General features: G+C 42.8%; 1 protein-coding gene across 17 annotated transcripts in view; it reads left to right on the forward strand.

The window, feature by feature from the left end:
• The window catches only part of LOC132381232 (tetraspanin-18-like), a 199,321-nt gene extending 174,633 nt beyond the window's left edge, over window positions 1–24,688 (forward strand). For all 17 annotated transcript variants that reach the window (XM_059950594.1, XM_059950606.1, XM_059950605.1 and 14 more), the window contains 4 exons: window positions 34–132; window positions 961–1,140; window positions 9,024–9,107; window positions 15,105–24,688. In XM_059950594.1, the coding sequence (XP_059806577.1) occupies window positions 34–132; window positions 961–1,140; window positions 9,024–9,107; window positions 15,105–15,152 (411 nt within the window). In that variant the 3' untranslated portion in view covers window positions 15,153–24,688. The remainder of the gene's footprint in view (window positions 1–33; window positions 133–960; window positions 1,141–9,023; window positions 9,108–15,104) is intronic.
• Window positions 24,689–25,805: the final 1,117 nt, after the last annotated feature.

A 25,805-nucleotide genomic window follows, 5' to 3' on the forward strand; every position in this document is an offset into this window, starting at 1 on the left:
TACCCTAAATTCCATACTGCTGTTTACTTTCAGATACGAAAGGATTACTTTTTAAAGGAATTGCAGATGAAATATAAAGGTGACAATTCTACCGATGTCTTTTCGAAGACTTGGAATGTAATCATGGTGGACGTAAGTTTATTTTAAGGAAAGAATTATTTCTCTCCCAGACCGAAGTAAGTCTGGGAGCAGACACAACTTGTTGCTCAACTAAGTGAGTCTCAACAGCCTGTTTGAGCATGTAATGCACTGTGATTGTGGGTACTGACCATGTTGTTGATGTCCCTTTTCGTGCCGTGGGTTGCATTTTTGCCGTTTCCGTAGAGTTGGCTGTTTTTTTTGTGGCCAAGTTGCTCAATGCTCAACCCAGCACGGATAGAAGCATGCAAGGAGCTTGTCAGATTCGAACCTGGAACCACTTGCTTTGAAGTTTGGAGCTGATGCCACTACACCACCGGCCGCCTTTTTGACCATGTAATGCATCACACATGAGTTGATACCATCTTCACCTGACAACAACAATGAAACTTTTGGTGGGAGGGGGTGGTTTCCAGACCAGGAGACATCTATTCTACCCTTCTGATGCAACATTCAGTGGAGCAGTGTGGTCCGTTGTGATACACGGGTACATTTCTGATAGTCATGGGCTTCACACACTATAGAGAGTTGGTATTTTATGATGTTTATGCAACAAAACCTTTTCCATTATATTTGTTATTATTATTAATTTACTGTAGCTTGTGCTCCCCATACATGCACTTCCCACCCACTGTGCTGAATTGCATGCCGTATGAGTAACTGTTTGCAAATCTGCTGTGATACGCTCTGAGCCTATTAAATGTGTTCACTATTCATTCAATCTAATCTGACTTTCTCGTTGGACCTTCATGTCCTTTCATTTTCTGTTTTATTAAGGTGAATTCCCATAAAAGACATAACATTTACGACCTGTCATTTCAGTTTTCCTGCTGTGGTGTAAATGGACCTCGTGACTTTGAACAGAACTCCACTTTTTCCCAGCTTTTCCCAAATAGACTGCTGCCTGAAGCATGCTGTAAAAGGAATAACACTTTTCCGGTAGAGCACATCCTAGAAAGGGCCAAATGTGTACAGGGAGATGCTGGCTACATAAACAACAAGGTAACTACCTGTTATCTACCTGAAGCAGTTTTTGTATAGAGAAACTGGTTTATGTTTTTGCCATAAGTCACCCTTTTATTAATGAACTTTCAATATTTTTATGATGTACATACTTTCTTTTGATGTCAACGTGATGCAATACAATGAGTTAAATGTCAATCTACAGCATTACGAAGCAAAGACACATAAGTAGATGAGATAACGATCAGCTATGATCTAATTGAAGTTTGGAAGATCTCAAAAGACCCTTCATTGAGACTCAGGTTTCAGCCAAAACGTCGACTTTACTCTTTTCCATAGATGCTGCCTGGCCTGCTGAGCTCCTCCAGCATTGTGTGTGTAGTTAGTCCTGACGAAGGGTCTCGGCCCGAAACATCGACAGTGCTTCTCCCTATAGATGCTGCCTGGCCTGCTGAGTTCCTCCAGCATGTGTTGTTTGGATTTTCAGCCTCTGCAGATTTTCTTGTGTTTGTGATTACCAGTCCTCCAACACGACCAAAGCTGGAATGAAGGAAAGAGCTGAGATCTTGTTCTCAGTGCATCTGGAAGGGCAGGGGAGAAAGATTTTGGCTAAGAAGTTCTATACATTTGCTGGGAGCATCATTTGTATCTTGACTTGCCTAAGGAGGAATGCATTTTTTGGCTAAGATTTTTTAAGAGCCATGGTGACAGGTTCTACAAGCAGGTATTCCAGTGTTTCAGACCTTGACCTCTCTGCCTGCCGGGACCAAGGTCACTGATACCCTGAGGTTCTCTCTACAGGGACTGGTGTGGGGACCACTTCTTTTTATGTTGTATGTCAATGATTTGGATGATGGCTTTGTGGCCAAGTTTGCAGACAATACGAAGATGAGTGGAGGGGCTGGTTGTGTTGAGGAAACAGGGAGGATGCAGAAGGACTTAAAACACATGAGGAGAATGGACAAAGAAGTGTAAGGTAGAATGCCATGCCAGGAGTTGGTGGCTCTGGGTCTGTACTTGTTGGAATTTAGAAGAATGAGGAGATTGCATGTTGAAACCTATTGAATCTTAGATAGAGTGGATGTGGGGAGGATGTCTCCAGTGGTGGGGAGTCTAAGACCAGAGGGCACAGTCTCAGAATAGAGGGATGTCCATTTAGAATGATGAGGAGGAATTTCTATAGCCAGAGGGTGGTGGAATTCATTGCCACTGGTAGCTGTGGGGCCCAGGTTATTGGGTGTTTTTAAGGCAAAGGTTGATAGGTTCGTGATTAGTCAGGGCATGAAAGATTATGGGGGATAAGTCAAGAAAATAAGCTTGAGAGGGGGATGGGTCAGCCATGATGAAATGGCAGAGCAGACTCACTGGGCTGAATGGCCTAATTCTGTTTCTATGTCTCACTCCAGATAGTGGTCCACATATCTGCTAAATTTGCAGGTTGAAGTTCATTGTTGTGGACAGGTCACAGAGACTGGTAGCAGGGACAGCCCCACAAGTACATAGGTTCTCCCACATTGCACTCTATCCTGAATGTTCCGGAACATTCCAGAGACTCTCAGCCCAGAGCTCTTTGACAAATAGGAAAGCTGTTTCTCCCTGAGAGTGCAGGGGTTAGCCCAGTGCTCTGCTTCCACGAATCCCAAGGGATTCTTCATCCTAAGCCGGTCTTGCCGTGCTTTCCATGGTCTAGTGGTTGGCGCTTGGTGGGTAAAAGTCCTTCCCCCATCCTGGATTCCTGTGAGCACTGGAGAGTGGAATTGTAGTGGCAGTCGGGGAGCCATGAGAACATTCTGGAAAATACCAGCAGGTTCCTCAAGGTCTGCAGAGCAGCCCACTCTGCCCTTTAATGAGAACATGGCTCATGTTTCACCTCAGCACCATTTTCCTTGCACATCCTCACTGATTTCTCGAAAAACGATGGTGCGAAGGCTTGCGCCTGTGATGAAGCTGACGGAGTCTGCATTCCACTGCACCCTCTTTTGATCTCCCAGGCTCTGATTCAGCCAAGCTCTCTGTACATCTGTAGAGGGCTGCAAGAGTCTTTGGTGACGAACCAAACCTCCTCACACCCCGAGCTGTTGGTATGCCTTCTTCAGGATTGCATCAATGTGTTGGGCCAGGGTGGATTCTTTGAAATGTTGATCCTGCTCACCCTTTCCAAGGCTGGCTCTTAAAGAGGATTGCTGGGAGCTCTGACAGAGGGTCTCGGCCCAAAACGTCGACAGCGCTTCTCTCTATAGATGCTGCCTGGCCTGCTGTGTTCCACCAGCATTTTGTGAGTGTTGTTGTTTGAATTTCCAGCATCTGCAGATTTCCTCGTGTTTGCTGGGAACTCTTCCTGAATTCCACAATCAGTCCCTTGATCTTTCTGACGCAAGGCTACTGTCGCAACAACACTCAGCCAGCCAGTCTCTCTTCCTCTCATATGCGTCCTGGTTGCCACCTGACAGTGACATCATCAGCAAATTTATAGATGGGGTTTGAGCTGCACTCAGCCACGCAGTCATAAGTCGAGAGAGAGAAAAGCAGTAGGCCAAGCATTATCCTTGAGGTGCGCCTATGCTCACTGTCAGTAAGGAGGAAATAGTATTACTGATCCACACTGATTATGGTCTCCCATTGAGGAATTCAGGGATCTAGTTGCAGAGGGAGGTACGGGACCCAGATTTTGAAGCTTTTGAATTAGTACTGAGGGGATGATGGAGTTGTATGTTGAAATATTGCAGGTGAACAGCAGCCTGGTGTATGTATTGCTGTTGTCTAGGTGCTCTAAAGCTGAATGGAGAGCCAGTGAGACTGTGTCTGCTGTGGCCTGTTGGCTAATTGTAGTGGTTCCAGGTATTCTAATGTTTCTGGGAGAATGCTTCGGGAAAGTTGGGCATTTTTCACCTTACCAGACACATTATTACTTCAGGTTAATGTCGGTGATTCAATTATACTGTTTTAATTTGCAGAGGTTCTGGGGTGAAAGTGTATGTGAGCAAAAAAAAAATGGCTGCCAAGAAAGAGAACAAAACCAGGATTGGAAACTTTTCAGTGCAGAGAGCCATAAAACATAGATTTTATGATGTTCATGGTAAAGTGAGTCAAAGTTTTTCAGGTCAATAAGTTAAAGTTAAGTATTTGATTCAATTACTTTTGGGTCAGTTGAAAATCAGAAAACAAGTCTTTCTGTATTTTTGTGTCTATCTGGGACTTGCAGCTGAAATGAACACTAACATTTTTCCACAGCATCAGAATAAAGCTCCAGCTCATGATTAAAAATAGCTGTTGGCAGATGGAAAAGGAGTGGGAAATCACCTCAGTAGAATTTGGTATAGAAATGTTTCAGTTTGGCTGGAAAGATGCAATTTGACTGGTGAGGCCAGATGTAAGTTGTTCCTGAAGCCAAACATTCAGATTGTTAAGTTAGATAGGAAGGTTGTTAAGTGAATGAAGATCAAAACAGAAGGCCAGTTCATAAGTTCCTGGATGGTCACAGATAATTCTTTTACCATCAAAAAACCTTCTGATTGCTGACAGTAGTGACTTCAACATTTTACCTGTTTCACCTGCCAGATCAGTTTCCGCCATCAATCCATTCCATAAATGTTTGTGTCTTTCTTTATGATATGACGTTGACTGGGAAGATGTTGACATCTACCAGCTGTCCTCACCCAGGCTTTGCCAGTGGATTGTTACAGTGATGCTGGAGGAACTGAGCTGTTCATTCACAACACTCCGCTTGCCCTTCATGGATGGTGGAAATACACCAACCTGGCATTTCCCAATCCAAACCCAAAGACCAGGTTCTGCCCCAGCAGGCTGTGCCCATTGTCTGCCTGCAAATGGCTTTATTCCCACTGCTGCCTCTTAAACCTCAAACTCTCATATCACACTAAAGACAGTCAAAGGTCTGTAACTGAGAAATTAGAAGTTTTGTCTGCTGCCAAGGACAAACACATAAAGCCTGCTGCCATGTCATTCCAGCATGCAGAGATTGGCACTTCTTAGCCCTGACACGTGGTGCCAATGACTGAAGCCGTTTTTTAAAGTCCTAAACTTGAGGCACAGCACAACATCCCAAGTGCTATTCATAAACAGTCTTTCACAAAATCTCCATCTGTGAAAATATGACATGTATTTGATATTAATTAAGCTGTATCCCCTTCTGACTCTTTTATGGCCGCGATCTTCTTGTCTGAACTTGCAAAGTTTTTTGAAACAAGAACAAAACGTTGGGAAATCCCAGCATCTGTGGACAGATTAATAGTCAACATTTTGGATCTGTGACACTGCTGCTGTTGTTGCTTGCCCTGCTGACTCTCACTGTGCCACCTGATCTTACTCAGAGATTTCCAGCGTTTGCAGTTGTTATGGTGTCCACTTTTCACCGATTGTCCTACAGGCACTCTTGTAACTCATTTTCAAGCTGATTCATTTGACTCTGCAACTTTCCCCTTGCCAGTTAATATTTGGTCTTCTGTCTTCAACAAAATTGTAGCCCAGATCTTGTCTGGACCCTCACATAATCACCCAAATAAATGGGTAAAGCTTATATTTCCAGGTTTAGTCTAAAGTCAAACGCTTTGCTTCAGATAAGTGCTGGCTCCCAGGTATTCACTCTGTGCTGGTGAATTCCTAATGGAAACCAGCAGGGAGGTCGAAACCTCTTCAGTTTTGTCAGACCGTCCATTTGTTGAACCTGATCTGATACAAGTACAGCAGTTCAATGGGAAGGGATGACCCTGGACTAGTTGGAGAGTAGAAGGTAGCTTACCCTTTATGAGATTTAAGTTAAATTAAATTATTATTTTGAGTTTGATTAAATACCTTTTAATACTCTAATTTTTGAAAAACTATGGTTTTATATAATTTTGATATTTAATGCAGGATGATTTTGAATTTCTGTTGAAGACATTTGTGATATTTCAGTCTCTTTGACAGCTTTGATTCTGCAATGGGGCTGTCAAATTGAATGTGAATTTAAACATTTTCACTTTCTATTACAAAACTCTTGTTGTTCATTGATATTAAAAAGTGCTGGAGTTACATTTCACATTTCAGCACCCCTGTATCCCTAAAATTGAGGGATTTTACTTTCAGGGCAAGGTGTTTGGAGAAAAAGAAAAGCCTTCAAACTGCGACCTTGTCCCAGTATATTTTATTTGCTAATTGTATATTGTCTTTAGAAAAGTGGAAATAGCAAATTAGAATGGAAACGGATTTAATAAAAACTCTGAAGTACTCATGCTTCCCTCCATGTGTATTGTGTGGCTCAGTGGAATCTGGATGGAAAGCAGCCCTCATCCACTGTCGGGACAAAACTTAGCGTCATGAAAATTAATTGAAACCTAACTGCCTGTTGATAGAATTGGAAGATTGAACTGAAAGGTTGAATTGTGCTCCAGTATAGAATTCTTGCCGTTGCTTATACTGTAAAGGTTAACTTTTGTGATAACTTGCCTTATTTCCCCCTCTATACAGTTTTTTCAGGAAATTGCAAATTCCCAGAGATTTCAAGTGATTTACATTAACGTGTCTTGGGACATGGTGTTCTGAGTTCAGACTACCACTTATAATTGGAGCCTCTGTGCTGTGGCTGACTGGAAATCTCTGTGTTCTGGGAAGAATCTGTGTGCGGAGCCCAAGTTCCTGCCTGTACACTTCCATCCAAGTCTCCTGAATCCATTACATAGTCACGGTTCTTTTCTTTTTGTTTCTTTATCTCTGTCTTTGCCCTTTCTCTGAATGTTAGTTATTTGATTCTCACAGCCTCTGAGCTTCTCAGGGACTCTGCCGGTCCTTTGATGACTATTCTGTTCTCACTTTCTTCTTGTCCCTCAGTGTTCCCTCGCTCCAGGTAGAAGAGTGTTCCTCCGCTCTTTACAAACTCTTCTTGGCCATCAATTCCTGTAGTACCCAGTTATCCCTCACTACTCATTACCACCATCTCTGTTCTGTCTGTCTTAAAGTCCTTTGGGCTTTTTTTTTCAAATATCCCTCATTCTGATCGGCTGAGAAAGGGTTAGTATCTGAATTTTTGATTGGTTGTAAGGAATTAAAAGACTCCCTGAACCAGGCTAAAACATTGTGGTACTGGATTGGATTGGCCCACTTGGCTGACAGCCCTACACAGACGTGGTTTTAAGCAATGTGCACCATGAACAGAATCAATCAGATATTATATCACCGGTGTATGTTGTGAAATTTGTTGTTTTGTGGCAGCAGTTCATTGCAACACATTGTAATAAAAACTATAAATTATAAGAAGTACAGTATATATAAAAATAAATACGTTGTACAAAAAGAGAGGGAAATTACTGAGGAAGTAGTCATAGGTTTCATTGTCTAGTGGGAGAGGGGAAGAAGATGTTCCTAAAAATGGGGGGGGGGGGAGGATGTGTGTGTGTGTGTGTTTGGGCTTCCGTACCTCCTCCTCGATGGTAGCAATGAGAGGAGGGCATGTCCAGGGTGATGGGAGCCCTTAATGATGGATACCTCCTGTTTGAGGCATTGCTTTTTGAAGGTGTCCTGGATGCTGGGGAGGTTGGTGCCCATGATGGAGCTGGCTGAGTTTACAACTTTCTTCAGCGGTTTCCAATCCTGTGCAGTGGCCCCTCCACACCAGATGGTGTTGGAATCCTCTCCATGGTATATCTGTAGAAATGTGCGAGTGTCCTTGGTGACATACCAAATCTCCTCAAACTCCGAATGAAATTTAGCCACTGCCGTGTGTTTTTTGTAATTGCTTCAATATATCGAGCCCAGGATAGATCCTCAGAGACGTTGATACCCAGGAACTTGAAGCTCCTCAACCTTTCCACTTTTGATCCCTCAATGAGGACTGGTGCGTTTTCCCTCGACTTCCCCTTCCTGAAGTCCACAAGGGATTTTTTGGTCGTACTGATGTTTAGTGCTGTGACGCCACCCAACCAGCTGATCTCTCTCACTCCTGTACGCCTCCTCATCACCACCTGGAATTCTGCCAACAAGATGGTGTTTTGGCTGTGCCTAGTTGAGGGTGTCGAGAGAGTAGAGCAGAGGGCTAAACACACACCCCTGAGGTGCGCCAGTGTTGATTGTCAGCACGGATGGGATGTCATTTCTGATCCACACAGACTGTGGTCTCCTGGTGAGGAAGTTTGCAGAGGGAGGTACAGAGGAGTGTGTTGATTAGAACTGAGGATATGATTGTGTTGAATGCTAAACTGTAATCAATAAACAGCAGCCTGGTAAGTATCACTGTTATCCAAGTAGTCTAAGGCTGAGTGGTGGGCCAGTGAGACCACGTCTGCTGTTAATCTTATTGTAGCAAAAGGTAAATTGCAGCAGGTTTCACATCCTTGCTCAGGACTTGATTCTAGCCATGGCTAACCTCGCAAAGCACAACATCACCGTAGCCCTTGCCCAGTGGTCATTTCATCAGAACCATCTGAGCCCTCAGCAACAGAACTTGTGTGACCCTCTGTCTCTGGAGGGGCTACATTTCCCCCCACCTTTCTTAATCCATACGTGTGTGACAATTAACCACGTACAGATTTCCCCTGTAACCCATCACATGCTCGCTGTGGTGTGCCAGGCCCTGAGCTGCTGTATCTGTGCCTCAGTCCTGGTCCTCATGACCAGTGAACTCGAGCCCCGAGGTTGTGGTATTTCCTGGCTAACGGAAATGAAATGGCAAATGATACTATCTGAAGAAAGGCAGATGTGGAGCAGTTGAACCTTACAAGGCCAGAGTGGGGTAGAAGTGATATGTGAGAAGTATGACGGAGTATGAAGACGTACATCTTCATAGTTCTTGGCTGGCCACTGCCTCTGTGGCAGCCGTGGTGATGTCTGAGAATGGCTGTGCCCCTGGAGAGTTCCCGGCACAAGGTATTCATTCAGAAATCAATTCTTTGTGTGTGACACATTTATTAACGTTTTTCTTTTTTTTTCAGGGATGCTTCTCAAAGATTGCAGAGAATTTTCGGAACTACGTCCACTTAGTTGGTGCTTTCAGTATAATAGTGCTCTTAATTGAGGTAAGGTCAAAGGTGTAAAGGTGTTGAAAAGGTAAAGAGATTCTTGAAACTGTGTGCATGATAGATTCATTAAGATTTGTAAAGAGCTTGGGCATTGCCTTCCAGTTGTTGCCCTCATTTTACAAAATGAGCTTCCCTCTTGCTCTCTAAGTATGTGCTGTACATTTATTCACAACGAGAGAATAAATAGACGCGCACAGGCAGGTGAAGAGTAACAAGTTAAATAAAGTACTGTCTAACTGTAAGATAACAAATAACTTTTGAACTAAAAGACCACCTCTGGTTATTTTATCAAGCAATGTAAGGAAAATGGAATCTTGAAAGGAGCAAGAAAGATCAGGAATGCAATTTCTGTCTAAATAATTTACTACTCTTTGGTTTGAACATGGTCCTGTCGAATATTGTGCTTTGCTTTGATGCTGTAGATTTACCAGAGGGTGCAAATTTGAAAAATGTTTGTGACTTCAGGAGAGGATGGGGGAAGAATTAATTTACCAAGCTGGCAGCTGAAAGCAGTGACTGGAAAGGTGGCCATGAATAATTGTGCCATCACTTGGTTTTGAGTAGTTGCTAAGTCCGGGTGGTCGACCATGCAATAACTTCCACTGTCTTAAGGGAATTACAGCGAAACTTATTTGTCCTATATTGAAAATTCCCTTTTGGTAGTAAACCTTTTAAGGAGAAGAATGACAAAAATATGGAGATAAGTAATGGAAGCATAAAAAGGTTGAAAATGTATAAGTTAGTTAGCATTAGGCAGAGAGAAATAGAGTTATGTGAAGCCAGCATTGAAGAGAAGCTGAGGCCAGCAGAGATCAGCCATAATGAGGCAGATTTGATGGGCTGAATGGCATAGACTTGGTGTGTTTTTATGTGTTTTTTGAGTTAAAGTTTCATGCTGTGACCTTTCATCAGAAATTGAAAACCAAGGAAACAAGTGAGTTTAGGCTGCAGGTAATATTTTTATAGCTTCTTTGCCCTGATGATAAGGTAGAGAGAACAGAGGGAATTTCTTTGGTTGGCTGGAAATCAAGGGAATCCAGGTGAAACAAATGGTGTTGTTATCACCCTAGAGAAGGCGGTGAATACTTGTAATTATAGGTGATGGGATGTGAATAAGAGTGTAGGAAAAACAACCAAACAACATGGACCTTGCAAAGCAGGAAGCGGAGGTTTTTGGAAACCTGAAGTAGAAGGCAGTGCTGTGCTAAACAGATGAGCTATGATTTTGGTAAAATGATAAGAAAATGATAAGATTAAGGTGAGAAATATCTCAAATGATGTAATTTCCAACTGAGGAAGTCCACTTCAGTTGAGTTGCTGTGCTAGCAACACTCTGTCCCACATTCTTCCACTTTACCTTCTCATGTAACACAGTCAGTATCCTCATGTTCTCTGGGAAAAGTTCTATATTTCAAACAATAGTTTTAGTTAATGGGGAAAAAATCAAGATATCAGAAGGTGAAAATAAGATTCTTGAATGAGCTGTTGCCTCCTAGCTGACAGGGCCAGGGATATCTTTGATTGTGTCCACAGCATTTTTAAATAGCAGGGTGAGCAAACAGAGGTTGCAGTCCACGTTGGTACCAATGACATGGGTAGGATGGGTGACTGCAAAGTGAGTTCAGGGAAGTTAGGTGCTAAGTTAAAGGAAGGAACCTCCAGGGTTCTGATCTCAAGATTGCTATCCATGCCATGTGGTAGTGAGGCCAGGAATATGATGATCATACCATTTAACACATAGCTAAGGAGTTGGTGCAGGAAGGAGGGCTTCAAATATGGATCATTGGGTTCTCTACCAGGGATGGAGAGACCTGAACAGAAGGTTGGTTTGCACCTGAATTGGAGCAGATTAATGTCCTAGTGGGAAGGTTTGCTGGTGTTGGACAGGCAGGGGGGTTAAACTAGAGTTACAGGGCAATGGGAACCATGGCGGCAGAACAGATAGTGGAGTGGTTGTGGAGAAAGATGCTATGTACAAAGTTAGGAATCAACAGGTTGAGCATGGTGGGACTAATATTCTGCTGTACATACATCTCAATGCAAGGAGTATTGTAGGAATGGTGGATGGACATAGGGCATGGATAATTGTGGGATTCTGACAATGTAGCCATCAGTGAGACATGCTTGCAGAAGGGGCAAGACTGGCAGCCCAGTGTTCTGGGGTTCTATTGTTTTAGACATGACAGAATGGGAGCGGTTAAAGGGGCAGGGGTGGCATTACCAGTCAGGGAGAATGTAACGGCAGTGCTCAGACTGGACAGACTGGAAAGCTTGTCTAGTGAGGCTTTACGGGTGGAATTGAAGAATACGAAAGTTATGATGACATTGATGGGATTATATAATAGACCACCCAACAGTCCATGGGATTTAGGGGAGCAAATTTGTGGAGAGATTGTAAACTCTTTCAAGAAACATAAGGTTGTGGTTGTAAGTGATTTAAACTTTCCATATATTGACTGTGACTCCCATACTGTAAAAGGACCAGATTGGAAAGAGTTTGTCAAATGTGTTCAGGAGACTTTCCTTAATCAGTACAGAGAAGTCCCAACTCGAGAGAATGTGATACTAGATCTCCTATTAAGGAACGAGACTGGACAGGTGACAAGTTTTTGAAGGGAACACTTTGCATCTACTGATCATAATGCCAATAATTTCAAAGTAATTTTGGAAAAGGATAGGTCTGTTCCTTGGGTTGAGATTCTAAATTGGAGAAAAGCCAATATTGATGCTATTAGAAATGATCTGGTAAATGTGGATTGGGATAGTTTGTTTTCTGTCTAAGTTATACTTGGTAAATGAGAGGCCTTCAAAAGTAAAATTTTGAGAGTACAGAGTTCATTCTTTCCTGTTACAATAAAAGGCAAGGATAACAAGTTTAGGTAACCTTGGTTTTTGAGAGACTTTGAGGCCATGTTTAAGAAAAGTAGGTGTTGCAGAGCAAGTATAGGCAAGCAGGAACAAATGAGGTGCTTGAGGAGCATTCTTGATGAGGCATTGAGTTCAAAAGTCAGGAAGTTACATTGCAACTTTATTAAACTCTGGTTAGGCCACATCTGGAGGACTGTATACAATGCTGGTTGCCCCATTACAGGAAGGATGTTGAGCTTTTGGAGAGTGCGTAGAAGAGGTTGCCTGATTTAGACCACATCTGCTATCATGAGAGGCTTGTCAAACTTAGGTTTGTTTCTTTGAAGTGGTGGAGACTGAGGGGAGATCTGATGGAGGTTTATAAGATTATGAGAGGCATAGATAGAGTAGACAAGGAGTATCTTTCTTCCCAGGTTAGAGATGTCTAATACCAGAGGGCATGCAGTGAAGATGAGAGGCGATAGGTTCAAAGGGGGTATGAGGGACAAGTTTTTTACTCAGAGAGTGGTGGATGCTTGGAATGTGCTGCCTGGTACGTGGTAGAGGCAAATACATTAGAGGCTTTTAAGAGATGGTTAGATAGACACATGAATATGGGGAAGATGGAGGAATATAAACATTGTACAGTTAAGATGGATTAGTTATTGTGGGTTTTTGATTTACTTTTTAGCTGGTTTGGCACAATATTGTGGGCCAAAGGCCTGTTCCTGTGCTGTACTGTTCTATGTTCTTTGCATAAGAAATGCAAGAGAAAACTTAAGAAGGAAATCAGGAGAGCTAAAAGAAGACACGAGGTTGCTCTGGCAGATGAGGTGAAGGAAAATCCTATGGGCTTCTACAAATACTTTGGGAGTAAAAGGATGGTAAGGGACAAAATTGGCCCTCTAGAAGGTCAGAGTGGTTGTCTATGTGTGTAGTTGAAGGAGGTAGGCAAGATCTTAAATGGAGTTTTTACATCTGTATTTACTTGGGAGACAGACGCAGTCTATAGATATGAGGTAATTCAGCAGCCAGGTCGTTGTCCCTATACAGATCACAGAGGAGGCTTGAGGCAAATTAAGGTAGAAACATCCCCAGGACCTTTCCTTGGACCCTGTGGGAGGCTAGAACAGAAACTACAGGGGCCCTAGTAGAGATATTTTGGGGCCCTAGTAGAGATATTTTGAACGTCTTTAGCGAAAGGTGAAGTGCCAGAGGATTTGAGAATAGCGAATATTGTTCAGCTGTTTAAGAATTAGTCAGCAAATTATAGGCTGGTGCTCCCGACATCAATATAGGGCAAGTTATTGAAAGGAATTCTGAGAAACTGGACATATAGGTATTTGGATAAACAGGGACTTACTAAGGATTGTCAACATGGCTTTGTGCGTGGTAAATCATGTCTAACCAATCTTATATAGAATTTTGAGAAGGTTACCAGGAAAGTGGAAGAAGACCAGGCAGTGGATGTTGTCTATATGAACTTTGATACAGTTCTGCATGAGGGGGTGGATGAAGAAAGCTCAGTGGCTCGATGTTCGGGATGAGGTAGTAAATTGGATTGGATGTCGGCTTTGCAGAAGAAGCCAGAGATGGTTGCCTCTCTGACTGGAGGACTGTGACTAGTGGAGTGCCGCAGGGATCAGAGCTGGGTCCGTTGTCGTTTGTCATCGATACCAGCGATCTGAATGGGCGCCACAGCAGTGTAGCGGCGAGTGTGACGCCATTACAGCATTGGGTGTTGGAGGTCAGAGTTCAATCCTGACATCATCAGTCAGGAGTCTCTGTGATGTGCGCAGTGTTCCTCCAGAGCCCAAAGACATGCCTACCCATTGATACGTTCATCGGTCATTATAAATTGTCTCGTGATTAGGCTCCGGTTGGATGGGGGGTTGCCGGGGCAGTGCAGCTGGAAGAGCCCACCCCAGACGGTAGCTCCAAATGAAAAACAACACATTTAAAAACATGTAAACTGGATGAGCAAATTTGCAGATGACTTCAGGGCTGGGGGTGTAGTGAACAGTGAGGAAAGACTATCATACCCTGCAGAGGGGTCTGGACCAGCTGGGAAAATGGCAGATGGGATTTAATGGAGTCAAGTGTGGGCCTACCAGGATAGGTCTTGCATGATGAGTGGGATGGCACCGAGGAGTGCAGTTTAACAGAGGGATCTGGGAATACAGATCTATCAAGTGGATCACAAGTAGATAGGATCATAAAGAAAGCTTTTGGCATATTGGTCTTCATAAATAAGTGTATTGAGTACAGGAGATGGGATGTTATTTTGAAGTTGTACAAGATGTTGGTGGGCCTAATTTTGAATATTATGTGCAGTTTTGGTCACCTAGCTATAGGAAAAATGTCAATAAGATGGAAAGAGAGGAGAGAAAATTTACAAGGATGTTGCCAAGACTTGAGGACCTGAATTATAGGGAAAGGTTGAATAGGTTAGGACTTTATTTCCTAGAATATAGACGATTGAAGGGAGACTTGATAGAGGAATAGAAAATTACGAGGGGTGAGGAAGGGATAAATTCAAGCAGGCTTTTTCCACTGATGTTGAGTGATACTACAACGAGAGATCATGGGCTTAGGGTGAAAAGTGAAATGTTTGAGGGGAACATGAGGGGGAAATTCTTCACTCGGTGGGTTGTGGGCATGTGGAACAAGCTGTCTGCTCAAGCGGTGGATGCAGGGTCAATTACAACATTTAAAAGAAATTTGGAAAGGTAACTGAATGAGAGGGTGTTTGAAAGGTAATGGTGCGATTGCAGGTTGATGGGATGAGGTGTATTATGGTTCAGCACAGACTAGATGGGGCAAAGTGTCTGTTTCTGCTCTGTAGTGTTCTATGACTCTACATTCTTTTCTTGAGAATCAGGGGAAGTTAATATTTTTCCCATTTCACATGTTTGATGTACAGGAAAGGGAGGTGAAAGTGTTTGTAGTACTTTCTAGTTTGATAAGGTAAAGCACATGAAAACAGAGATGAGTCTGCAAGCATTTGGAGCAAATGCAAAATGAGTGATCCTTTCACATCCTTTCAAATTATCTTCCTTCTTGTCTGAATATTTTTATGTGTTTATGATCTTAGAAAAATCATTGAGTCACGACATCGAATAAAATTCGCTTCCATCTTCTTTACAGCTTTGTGCAATGGCTTTTGCAATCTTCATATACCAGACCTATAACTAATGTTGGCTGCCATCATATGAAAGGGATAGAGTTCCAGTCACTTTTAAACAGAGAACCAGGCAGCAGGTGAAATCCCAGACTTTCTGATCAATGACTGAAAGGATGTGCGGAGCCGGGAATAGTCCACCAAGCCAGGACCAAAACATGGCTGACATCAGCTCTGAGGAGCAAGGAAACAGAAAAAAAGATAATTTTTATATTTCTGTCCGTGATAAGTATTTTTTGACTTGTTGACAATACTCTACACAGATTTACATCAGAATCATGCCCTATATTAAATAGTTATGTGGTCAAGTATCAAAGTAATGTGAAACTATTATTTTACAGTAATGTAGATAATATTATGAAACTATTTCTGTATTGGTTTTGTAAATATATCTGTGTAATATTGGCTGTACTTTTGACTCTAAACCTGAAAAACATGTGAAAATTACTCTTCTATTATCCTATCGAGCTGACACTTTGAGGCTTCTCAATCCACAGACAGATCAGCAGCCCCCAATTCAGTGTTTTTCTGGTATTTGTGAGGAGGATTAGTGTGATACCCTGTTCACTTAGATCTTCTGCCCCACACAATCTCTTCACCACATCTGTTTGGGAATTCATCCTGATGGCCTCTCCACATGTACTTGCCTGTTGAGATCTCACCCAGCAATCTGCTGTGCAGTGTATGTACGTGACAGGAACATGTCGTGTGACCACCTCAGTTTATGTTTCCTGCTGCCACCCCAAGAACTGTAGTGTTTTTCTCAGAGAGAGTTACTCAAGGGAGATATTCTATTACTTAGTCATGCACTGGTTATATTACCTTGGTTTACACACATGCACGTACGCACGCACACACACACACTTACTCACTCACTTACACACACACACACTCACTCACTTACACACACACACACACTGCGGAGTATGTAGAAGCAGCAACAGAGACCATCACATATTTTAATGCATTTTAAAATTAATTTATTATTCTATGCCATTGGGCCATTGTTCTCAATGCTGGACAACCCTCTGTGTATTGAAAACCTTTATAATCGATGTGAAATGATTTGTACCCACCGCTAATGAGGTAATCATTCCACAGGGCAATGCCTTCAAGAATTATTCGGCATCAGTTTATTAAAGTTATTATTTCCAAAGCAATCATAAATGTAGTTTTAACTCCCCACCCTAGTAATTTCTTATACTGTGCAACAAAAAAGCTGGGATCTGAAACTACAATTGTCACCTGGACTTCTTAAAAGCTTTCAGAATATTCTGGATAATTGCAATGTGCAGCTTCTCCTGGTATGCTGCCTAAAACTAAGGCTAAGCTCCAGGGTCTGAGGCTGTTTTTACTCAGTCAGGGCATCACAAACCTCTCTCTTGTTAAACGGCTTTAATAGTCCAGGCTTTAATAGTTTAATGTATGACACAAAGGCGTGTAGAATAGAACCCCCATTTACCCAGTGAATTGGTGTTTCTCGGACTGGCTGGAGGTGACTAGTGGGGTACCACAGGGCTCTGTATTGGGACCACAGGTCTTTACGATTTATGTCAACGATTTAGATGAGGGCATTGAAAACTATATCAGCAAGTTTGCTGACGCTACTAAACTGGGTGGCAGTGCGACATGCGAAAAGGACGTTAGGAGAATACAGGGAGACTTGGATAGGCTGGGTGAGTGGGCAGATACTTGTTAGGTGTCATTCAATGAGAATAAATGTGAAGTTATCCACTTTGGAAGCAGGAACAAGAGGGCAGAGTATTGTCTGAACGGTGTAGAGTTAGGTAAGAGAGAAATGCAAAGAGACCTAGGAGTCCTAGTTCACCAGTCAATGAAGGTGAATGAGCAAGTGCAACAGGCAGTGAAGAGGGCAAATGGAATGTTAGCCTTTATTACAAGGGGAATTGAGTACAAGAGCAAGGATGTCCTTTTGCATTTGTACAGGGCCCTGGTAAGACCACACCTTGAATATTGTGTACAGTTTTGGTCTCCACGTTTAAGGAAGGACATTCTGGCAATTGAGGAAGTGCAGCGTAGATTCACTAGGTTGATTCCTGGGATGGCAGGGCTGTCTTACGCAGAGAGATTGGAGAGATTGGGGTTGTACACACTGGAATTGAGGAGATTGAGAGGGGATCTGATTGAAACGTTTAAGATAATTAAAGGATTTGATAGGATTGAGGCAGGAAATATGTTCCAGATGTTGGGAGAGTCCAGTACCAGAGGGCATGGATTGAGAATAAGAGGCCAGTTATTTAAAACAGAGTTGAGGAAGAGCTTCTTCTCCCAGAGAGTTGTGGAGGTGTGGAATGCACTGCCTCGGAAGACGGTGGAGGCCAATTCTCTGGATGCTTTCAAGAAGGAGCTAGATAGATATCTGATGGATAGGGGAATCAAGGGATTTGGGGACAAGGCAGGGACTGGGTATTGATAGTGAATGATCAGCCATGATCTCAGAATGGCGGTGCAGACTCGAGGGGCCAAATGGTCTACTTCTGCACCTATTGTAGTATTATCGAGTATGCTAGGGTGAATAGTGTTGACACTAGTTGCTTGGTTTGATTTATAAATCCTTACATCTATTAGTATTAACCCTGTGTATCAGCTCTGACTTAGCACCCCACACTTATTGAGTCTTACAAATGGAAAACAACCAGATCTGGAGATCCGGGTCAAAACTGTCTTGCAAAATCCTACAGTCACTCTGCAGGTTTTTGCAAATAAAACAACGTGTGATGTTTAAAATTTAAGCAAACTGTAACAACACATATATTAAACTCCAAAAACCTGAACACAAAAGTGCACTAGAACCCTTTACATAATTACATCATCACATCAGACCAGCCTCTTAAAGTGAAACCCCAACTCAATGTTGGTGGTTGTGAATCATGTTCATTTCCACCAAATTATGTTACCCTACACAAGAATTCACCAAAACCAGCAGTGTGAGCCGTTCAGCTCAGGTCCTGTGTTCCATGGGCGGAGGAACAGCTGGTGCCTCTGGCTCATCCAGAGGTGTGTTGACACACTCATGGTCATATTGTCACGGCAGAGGTATGGTGGCGGAATCCTTCAAATCTTGATGAGCCGGTTTAAGGAGATTGACCAAGAAACATTCAGGTTTACCCCTCTTATCTATGATAAAAGTTTTTCTCCCTGTTCCAAAATTTACATCAAACCATCGTAAGGGGGCCCAAGGGGATGTTGACATGCATCATGGGAGATGAAAACAAGCAAGGCGGAACATAGGTCAACAAGAGTTCATGAATGCTGTTCGCCATGATGGGAGGAAGGAATAGGTGCAAAGAAACTGAATTTACTGAGGAGGGTGGAACGTTGTTGAGAGCCTGACCAGACGGTCACGGTGTCAGGAATGAATTCACATAACGGCTGTCCATATAGCAAATCAGCTGAGGATGACTGCAGGTCCTGTTTTGGAGCAGTTCTAAGCCCCAGAAGGACCCAGGGTAGATGATCATGCCAACACTCATTGGTCAGGGAAGCCCTCAGAGCAGTCTTTAAGGAGCAATGAAACTAATCGGATAGGCCATTGGACTACGGGTGATATGCTGTGTTGTGATGTAGCCTAATGCCGAACTTTTGGGCCATCACAGCCCAGAGATCTGTTATGAATTGGGGACCTTGGTCATATGGGGTGCCAAACCAAGTTACTGAGATGCTGATGAACACCTGAACCATAACTGCGGCCGTTGATGATAGAGGGATGACCTCTGGCCACCAGCTGGTATGGTCCACCATGGTAAGGAGGTGCGTGAAACCGTGCCAAAGGGGAAGAGAACCAACATGGCCGCTCAAGAACTTCACAAGGCGGCTGAACATGATGGTTAATGTTTGCCCACTGGCACTCCACACAAGCTGCAGTCCAATCTCGCATATCCTTTCAAAGGCTGTGCTACACAAACTATAGTACAACCATTTTCTGTGGGGCATTCTGGCCTGGATTCGAGAGGCCACGTATGGAGTCAAAAACAGTCCAGCTCCAGTTTGCGAAGTGAGGGTGACTGGCTGAGACATCACACTGGAGAAAAAACCCGTTTCCCCAGGCTTAATGTCAGCAAACCACAGGCCCATGTCTGCTGTTCAGTAAGCCCGGACCTCTGGGTCAGTGGCTTGCTCGGCTGCCATACTGGCAAAGTCAACACCTATTGATGCACCATCAATAATGAGATGTGAAAGCGAGATATCGGCTTTTATTGACTGGAAGAAAGAACAAGCAATAGTTGACCACCATACTACATTCTGGAGAATGAGGGCCGGGCTCAGGCCTCAATCGCCTTTATACCGGGGTCTGTGGGAGGAGCCACAGGAGCAGTCAGCAGGGGGCGTGTCCAGACATGTGTATGTAGTTCACCACACCTATGTGCACGGCCTCAGAGGCTGGCCATGATAGGCAATCAGCCATGGCATTATTTTTACCCCTGGAATGTTGTAAACCCTTGGTAAGCTTGGATATGCAGACCACCATCTGATATTTTGGCCATCGCATGCACAAGGGGTTTGCAGTCAATGAATGCCTTTCTCCAGGAGAGAGCAACAATGGCGGGCAGGCAGATAGAGTCTGAGAAGCTCATGGTCAAACGTGCTGTACTTCCTTTCGGGGTTCAGAGCCGCTGTCTGAAGAAAGTGAGCAGCTGCCACATGCCTCTGACCAACTGTCCGTGCACAGAACCCACAGCATAGTCTAAGTGATGGCTATGGGTGCACTGGGGAGCGGGTCGGGTTGGAAAGAGCTCGTTTGTATCATCAAGTGCCCTGGTCATGTCCGCTGACCAGTCTAGCACATGATTAAGGGTGTTGCCTTTAAGGACATTATGTAGGGGGGTGTAAGTTCGACAGCTCACCGACTGAAGCGGTGATAGAAATTCACCAGGCCTAAAAGCTTCTTTTTAGATGTGTAGGGCAGTGGGAAATCCATAATAATGGCTGCTTTTGATGGGAGGGGTTTCCACCTTCTTCAGAGATGCGATGGGCGAGGAAGTCAATGGTTGACAAACCAAACTGGCATTTAGCAGGGTTTATAATCAATCCACAGTGGCTTAAGTGCTTGAAAAGTGTGTGGAGATGAGATACATGTTCAGATTTGGACACACTGGAGACAAGTAAACAAAAAGAAAATCTAAATCTTTAAATACAGAGTCTATTAGCCATCTGTTGGAAAGTCTGTGCAGCAATTTCAGCCCAAATGGCATTCACAGAAACTCTAAGAGGCCAAACGGAGTTATCACAGCCATTTTGGGAATGTCCTCCGAGCACATATCACCTGATGATCGAGTTTGGGGAAAAAAGATTAACTTTCTGGTTAATCATGCCGAAAAGTTATGAATGCATGAGACCAGGTGGGGGTGGTTTCATTAAGGCATTGTTAATCGCCATGTGGGCAGTAACCACCATCAGACTTGGGTACCATATGGAGGGGCTATTTGATCCGAGTACAATGCCAAATTGTGAAGGCTGAGTTGGCAAACTCGGTTGCTAGCTTTTCCCGGTCCAGTCTATGCGTGCGGGCATGGGCTGCCAGGCCAGTTGTGGGGGTGTGGTGCTCATCCCCATGTTTTGTGACTGTGGTGGAGAACATGGAGGTTGTGGAATTTGCCCAGTAGTTGAGTAAACTCACATGTCGTGGTGCATGTGCTTAGCAGAGTCGTTGTGAGGAACTTACTGGGGGAGCAGGGTAATGAGATCCACAAGCCAGCAGGTTTTAAGGTCAACTAACAGTCCTTGGGGACACAGGGAGTCTGAACTGAGCAGAGGTTCAACCACTTTAGCCAGGACACAGTCCCATGTGTAACTTCACCCACTGAACCAGAGCTTCACCCGTCGTGTCCCGTAAGTCTGGATTCTGCTGTCGTTGGTAGCCTCCTGCGAGGTTTCATTGCTCTTTGCCTTTTGATTGATAGGTGATGCTGGCAGCACACTCACTTGAGCACCCATGTCACACAGGAAGTGTCACCCTGTCCATAAGGAACAGTAGACGAGCCTGACAGCTGGAACCCACGGTGTTCGAAGACCTCTGATGTCCTGATGCACTGGCACTGTCAAAGCTGCAAAGCGGTCAGCACTTCCTAGTGTTCGTAGAAAGCAAGTATGGTAAAAACACAGGGATGGCATCATCTATTTCACAGCCGTGGGTGTCCTTACATTGGGGGTCTTACTGACTGGGCTCATTGAGGTAGAGAAAGGAGGTGTAATGATGCACCACTGCGTGGCTGAGTGTAGACGATCAGACATTTTAGCAAGACATTATAGTCCATCACGGGTGCATTAGTGGGGGTATGCAAACTGGATCAGGCATTTGCTGCATGAAGATTTCTTTATAAATAAAACAAGATGGTGATTTCCCAGGAGAGACAGCATGGGGTCCAATAGCTCTGACAGCCTAGTATCACTGAGACTGGGCAAGGAGAGAACTGTTTGGTGTGCTCAGACTCTAACAGCCCGAAGGTGAGCTTTCAGCCATTGGTATTTATTGTGTTTAGACAGGTGGTGGTGTAGACTCACCTCTCTCGCAGCCGTGGAGTTTCAGAGCTTGGTGTCCTCAGCAGAGATTTCCCATGGCATGAATTGGACCTCAGCTTGTAGAAATCAAGCAATGGCATTTTGCTCCCAAAACATCAGCAGTTTCAAAGTGACTGTGTTGGCTGACATGTTCCATAACTCTGGAATTGTCCTAGAGAATCAGGGTCACCAATGTAGGTTTTCACAAATAAAACAAAGTGAGGTGTTTTTAGTCTAAAAAAACAGTGGCAACATATTAATTGAACTCCAAAAACCAGAACACAAAAGTGCGCTAGAACTCTTCACGTAATTACATCATCATGCAAAGCTTGCAGAGCGATTTAGGCCAGTTAGAAGAGTGGGCTGAACAATGGCAGATGGAGTTTAATGCTGATAAGTGTGAGGTGCTACATTTTGGAAGGAATAATCCAAATAGGACATACATGGTAAATGGTAGGGCATTGAAGAATGCAGTAGAACAGAGTGATCTAGGAATAATGGTGCATAGTTCCTTGAAGGTGGAATCTCATGTGGATAAGGTGGTGAAGAAAGCTTTTTGTATGTTGGCCTTTATAAATCAGAGCATTGAGTATAGAAGTTGGGATATAATGTTAAAATTGTGCAAGGCATTGGTAAGGCCGAATTTGGAGTATTGTGTACAGTTCTGGTCACCGAATTACAGGAAAGATGTCAACAAAATAGAGAGAGTACAGAGGAGATTTACTAGAGTGTTACCTGGGTTTCAGCACCTAAGTTACAGAGAAAGGTTGAACAAGTTAGGTCTTTATTCTTTGGAGCATAGAAGGTTGAGGGTGGACTTGATAGAGGTATTTAAAATTATGAGGGGGGATAGATAGAGTTGATGTGGATAGGCTTTTTCCATTGAGAGTAGGGGAGATTCAAACAAGAGGACATGAGTTGAGAGTTAGGGGGCAAAAGTTTAAGGGGAACATGAGGGGGAATTTCTTTACTCAGAGAATGGTAGCTGTGTGGAATGAGCTTCCAGTTGAAGTGGTAGAGGCAGGTTTGGTATTGTCATTTAAAGTATAATTGGATAGGTATATGGACAGGAAAGGAATGGAGGGTTATGGGCTGAGTGCGGGTCAGTGGGACTAGGTGAGAGTAAGCGTTTGGCATGGACTAGAAGGGCTGAGATGGCCTGTTTCCGTGCTGTAATTGTTATATGGTTATATCATGTCAGACCAGCCTCTTAAAGTGAACCTCCAATTTAATGTCAGCGGTTGTGAATTAGGTACTTTTCCATCAGTTATGTTACTCTACAACTCAAGGACTCTGAATTCAAAGCTCAAACTTGAAGTATGCATTATAGCAAGGAATGCCTCCCCATCTGAAATTTGGCCCCATTCACTTCTCTGGCAGGGATATTGAAAGAGAATATACCATATGTCTAATACTATAGCAAGTGCTAAGTGTCAGAGATCAAAGATGAATTTCTACCCGACTGACCTTAAAATATATGAAAAAGGGGCTTTGCTATCAACACCAACCTTACAGTCAATTTACTTTCTCTTTGGTCGTTTAACCTGCCTGATAGCAGTTTTCAATTTGGCTTTAACTGAATTACAACTTTGTTAATTTGTGAGTTGTTTAAATTGCATCTGATAAAATATTATTTAGCTTGGAAATCAATGTTTAAACATTTTGTTTATCTTTCCATTTATATTCAATCTGCATAACAACTACATTTAGAGTTCTTTACTAAAGATCAGCATCAGATTGTTCCTTAGAAATGCATTGTGAAAAGGACAAAGTTGGAATAAATAAGAATATTTCACACAATGAGTAATTAATGTATATGGGGTAAAGAGTGACACAAATGAATATTTTATTGCTGATATTTCTTCCTCCTTAGGAAGCCCTTCAAGACTGACTATGACCTGCTTTGACTCTGATTTTCTGGGTTCTGATGTGGGAATATTAATATGGGTACCATATCTTTCAGAGATGAGGTGGCAGGTGGCAGGTGGGGTGAGTGGATGGTAGTTTGACAGGTGGTGCATTTCTTCTGCCACTTATGCAGGGTTTCTGTAAACTTCTGATGCATAGAATAGAGATTCATTGAGTTAGTGAGTGCCATGGTCTGTACTGTGGAGTATTATTAACACGTTAATGTAAGACTAAGTTCTTCCAGAAGCTTGTCCTTGCTGCACAACACTGTTCTTTGAAGGTTCATAATGAGATCCTGGAAAATGAGCGATACCTCCTTCCCTTGAGAGCCACCTGTCTTTGAAGGTTGATGTCATCAGCGAAATTCACAATGGCCTTCAATGCATCAACATGGCTTGAAGTAAGTCAGGGGAAAGAGTGTTTGAAGATCCAGAACTCAGACTTGTCCCAAAGCTGATTGCTGCTCTCCCATATGCAGCTGAGATTTGTGTTCCCTACAGCAAGCACCTCAAAGCACTGACAAAATGCCACCAATGTGTCTCTGCAAGTACTTCCAAACTCAGCGAAAGGATAAGTGAACCCACATTAATGCATTCTACTGGGCCAATACCCCCAATGCTGTTGACTCTTACCATTTCTTTGGCTTTCTTGGTGGAGCCCCAGTTAAATTTGTCATATTATTTACAAAACGTTTGTTTGCTACCTAACATTTAGTCAAGGCAGAAGCCAAGTCATTCAAGTATAAATACTTCAATTTTTTTTTCAAATCAAATGTATTTCTATCCTTAGATTTTTTAAATGTGGTTCATTAATAGTTAATTCAATATTGCAATTTAAAGGGTTATTTCAGTTGGTTTCAAATAAGCACTTCTGCCTAGAACTTTCAAGGAGAGTTTATCAGGCCAGACAGTATCCATAGATGGTGAGAAAATGAAATAAACTACTATGTAAGTAAGTTACTGTTGTTATAATTTCACACAATATTTACTAATCTTTAATCTACCAAGCAAGTCTTAACTATGTATAATGGTTATAAAAATATATATTTATATTTATATATGTATGTGTATATGTATGTTGTATCACTGCTACCATTGACTTGTTATTATTATTGTTCAATAAATCCAGCATTAAGGTAAAATTTAAATCAATTTATGATGTAGTATTTATCTTGAGTCTTTGGAAGATGTTGATAGTACAGAATGAATAAGGAGCAACTGTGATCTGCAAACACAACATCAATTTACAGCATGGGAAATGGTTACTTGCCCCTCAAAATCTTATGTGCTTCAATATCATCACCTGCTATTCTTATACACCCCCATGAATAAAGGCTCAATCTCCTCAAGCCTTCCTCATTGGAGACCCCTTCATCCTAGCAATTAGTGAACCCTCTCTGAACTGTCTCCAAAGCAAGTAACCCTCCTTAACGAAGAAAACCAAAAATGTACAGGTATGGTGCCACAAACACATTGTTAGTTGTTGCAGACTGCTCTCTTTTCTACAACATCTTTCTTGTGCTTTCTGCAAACAAATACTTCTTTCTGTTTTTAGCCATTGTTTTCACACCTGCAGTCCACCAATCCAATCCGATCCAATCTGGAATGCTCTTGTCTGAGAGATGTACTCTTTAATATATGCACCCAAATGGCATTTAAACTGTTATGTTACCCGTTTGTGTATTGTTGGCTAAATCTTACAGACAGTTTAAGAAGTTCTCAGGCCCGGTAATACAGAGGAAGTATGATGGGGTAATGATCAAAGCTCACACTGGGTAAGATCAAGTCCAACTGTTTGTAGTCAACTCAAATGTGACATTGAAATTGCCTTAAAAATAACGATCCATCAGTTTTTTTGTAGCTCACCTTTTGGCAAATCTTGCTCAATCCTAAATGCTTCTGAGATCTGGATTATCTGAGGCAGGTGTCACTTGAAAGGCCCACCAACAATATTCTCGCAAAATCCTCCAAATTCACCAGAAGGGTATGTGAGCAAAGTCAGTGTTGTCTCCGAGCTTCAGTAAATATTGCAACTATAAGCACAGTAGCTTTATTTGGCATTGGGGTATCTTTGTGTGTCATCAGAAAACAGAAATAACCAAGGCAAAGATCCTGGAACACAAAAAATACTAGATATAAAGAGCAGGTCAGGCAAAGTTAAGGAGAGGGAATTAAGTCATCAACCTATCATCAGAATTTTCCCTGCTCTGAGGGCATTTATATCCAATCTCTCTATTTAAC

Source organism: Hypanus sabinus, chromosome 25 (assembly GCF_030144855.1).
Source record: "Hypanus sabinus isolate sHypSab1 chromosome 25, sHypSab1.hap1, whole genome shotgun sequence".
Classification (NCBI taxonomy): Eukaryota; Metazoa; Chordata; class Chondrichthyes; order Myliobatiformes; family Dasyatidae; genus Hypanus; species Hypanus sabinus.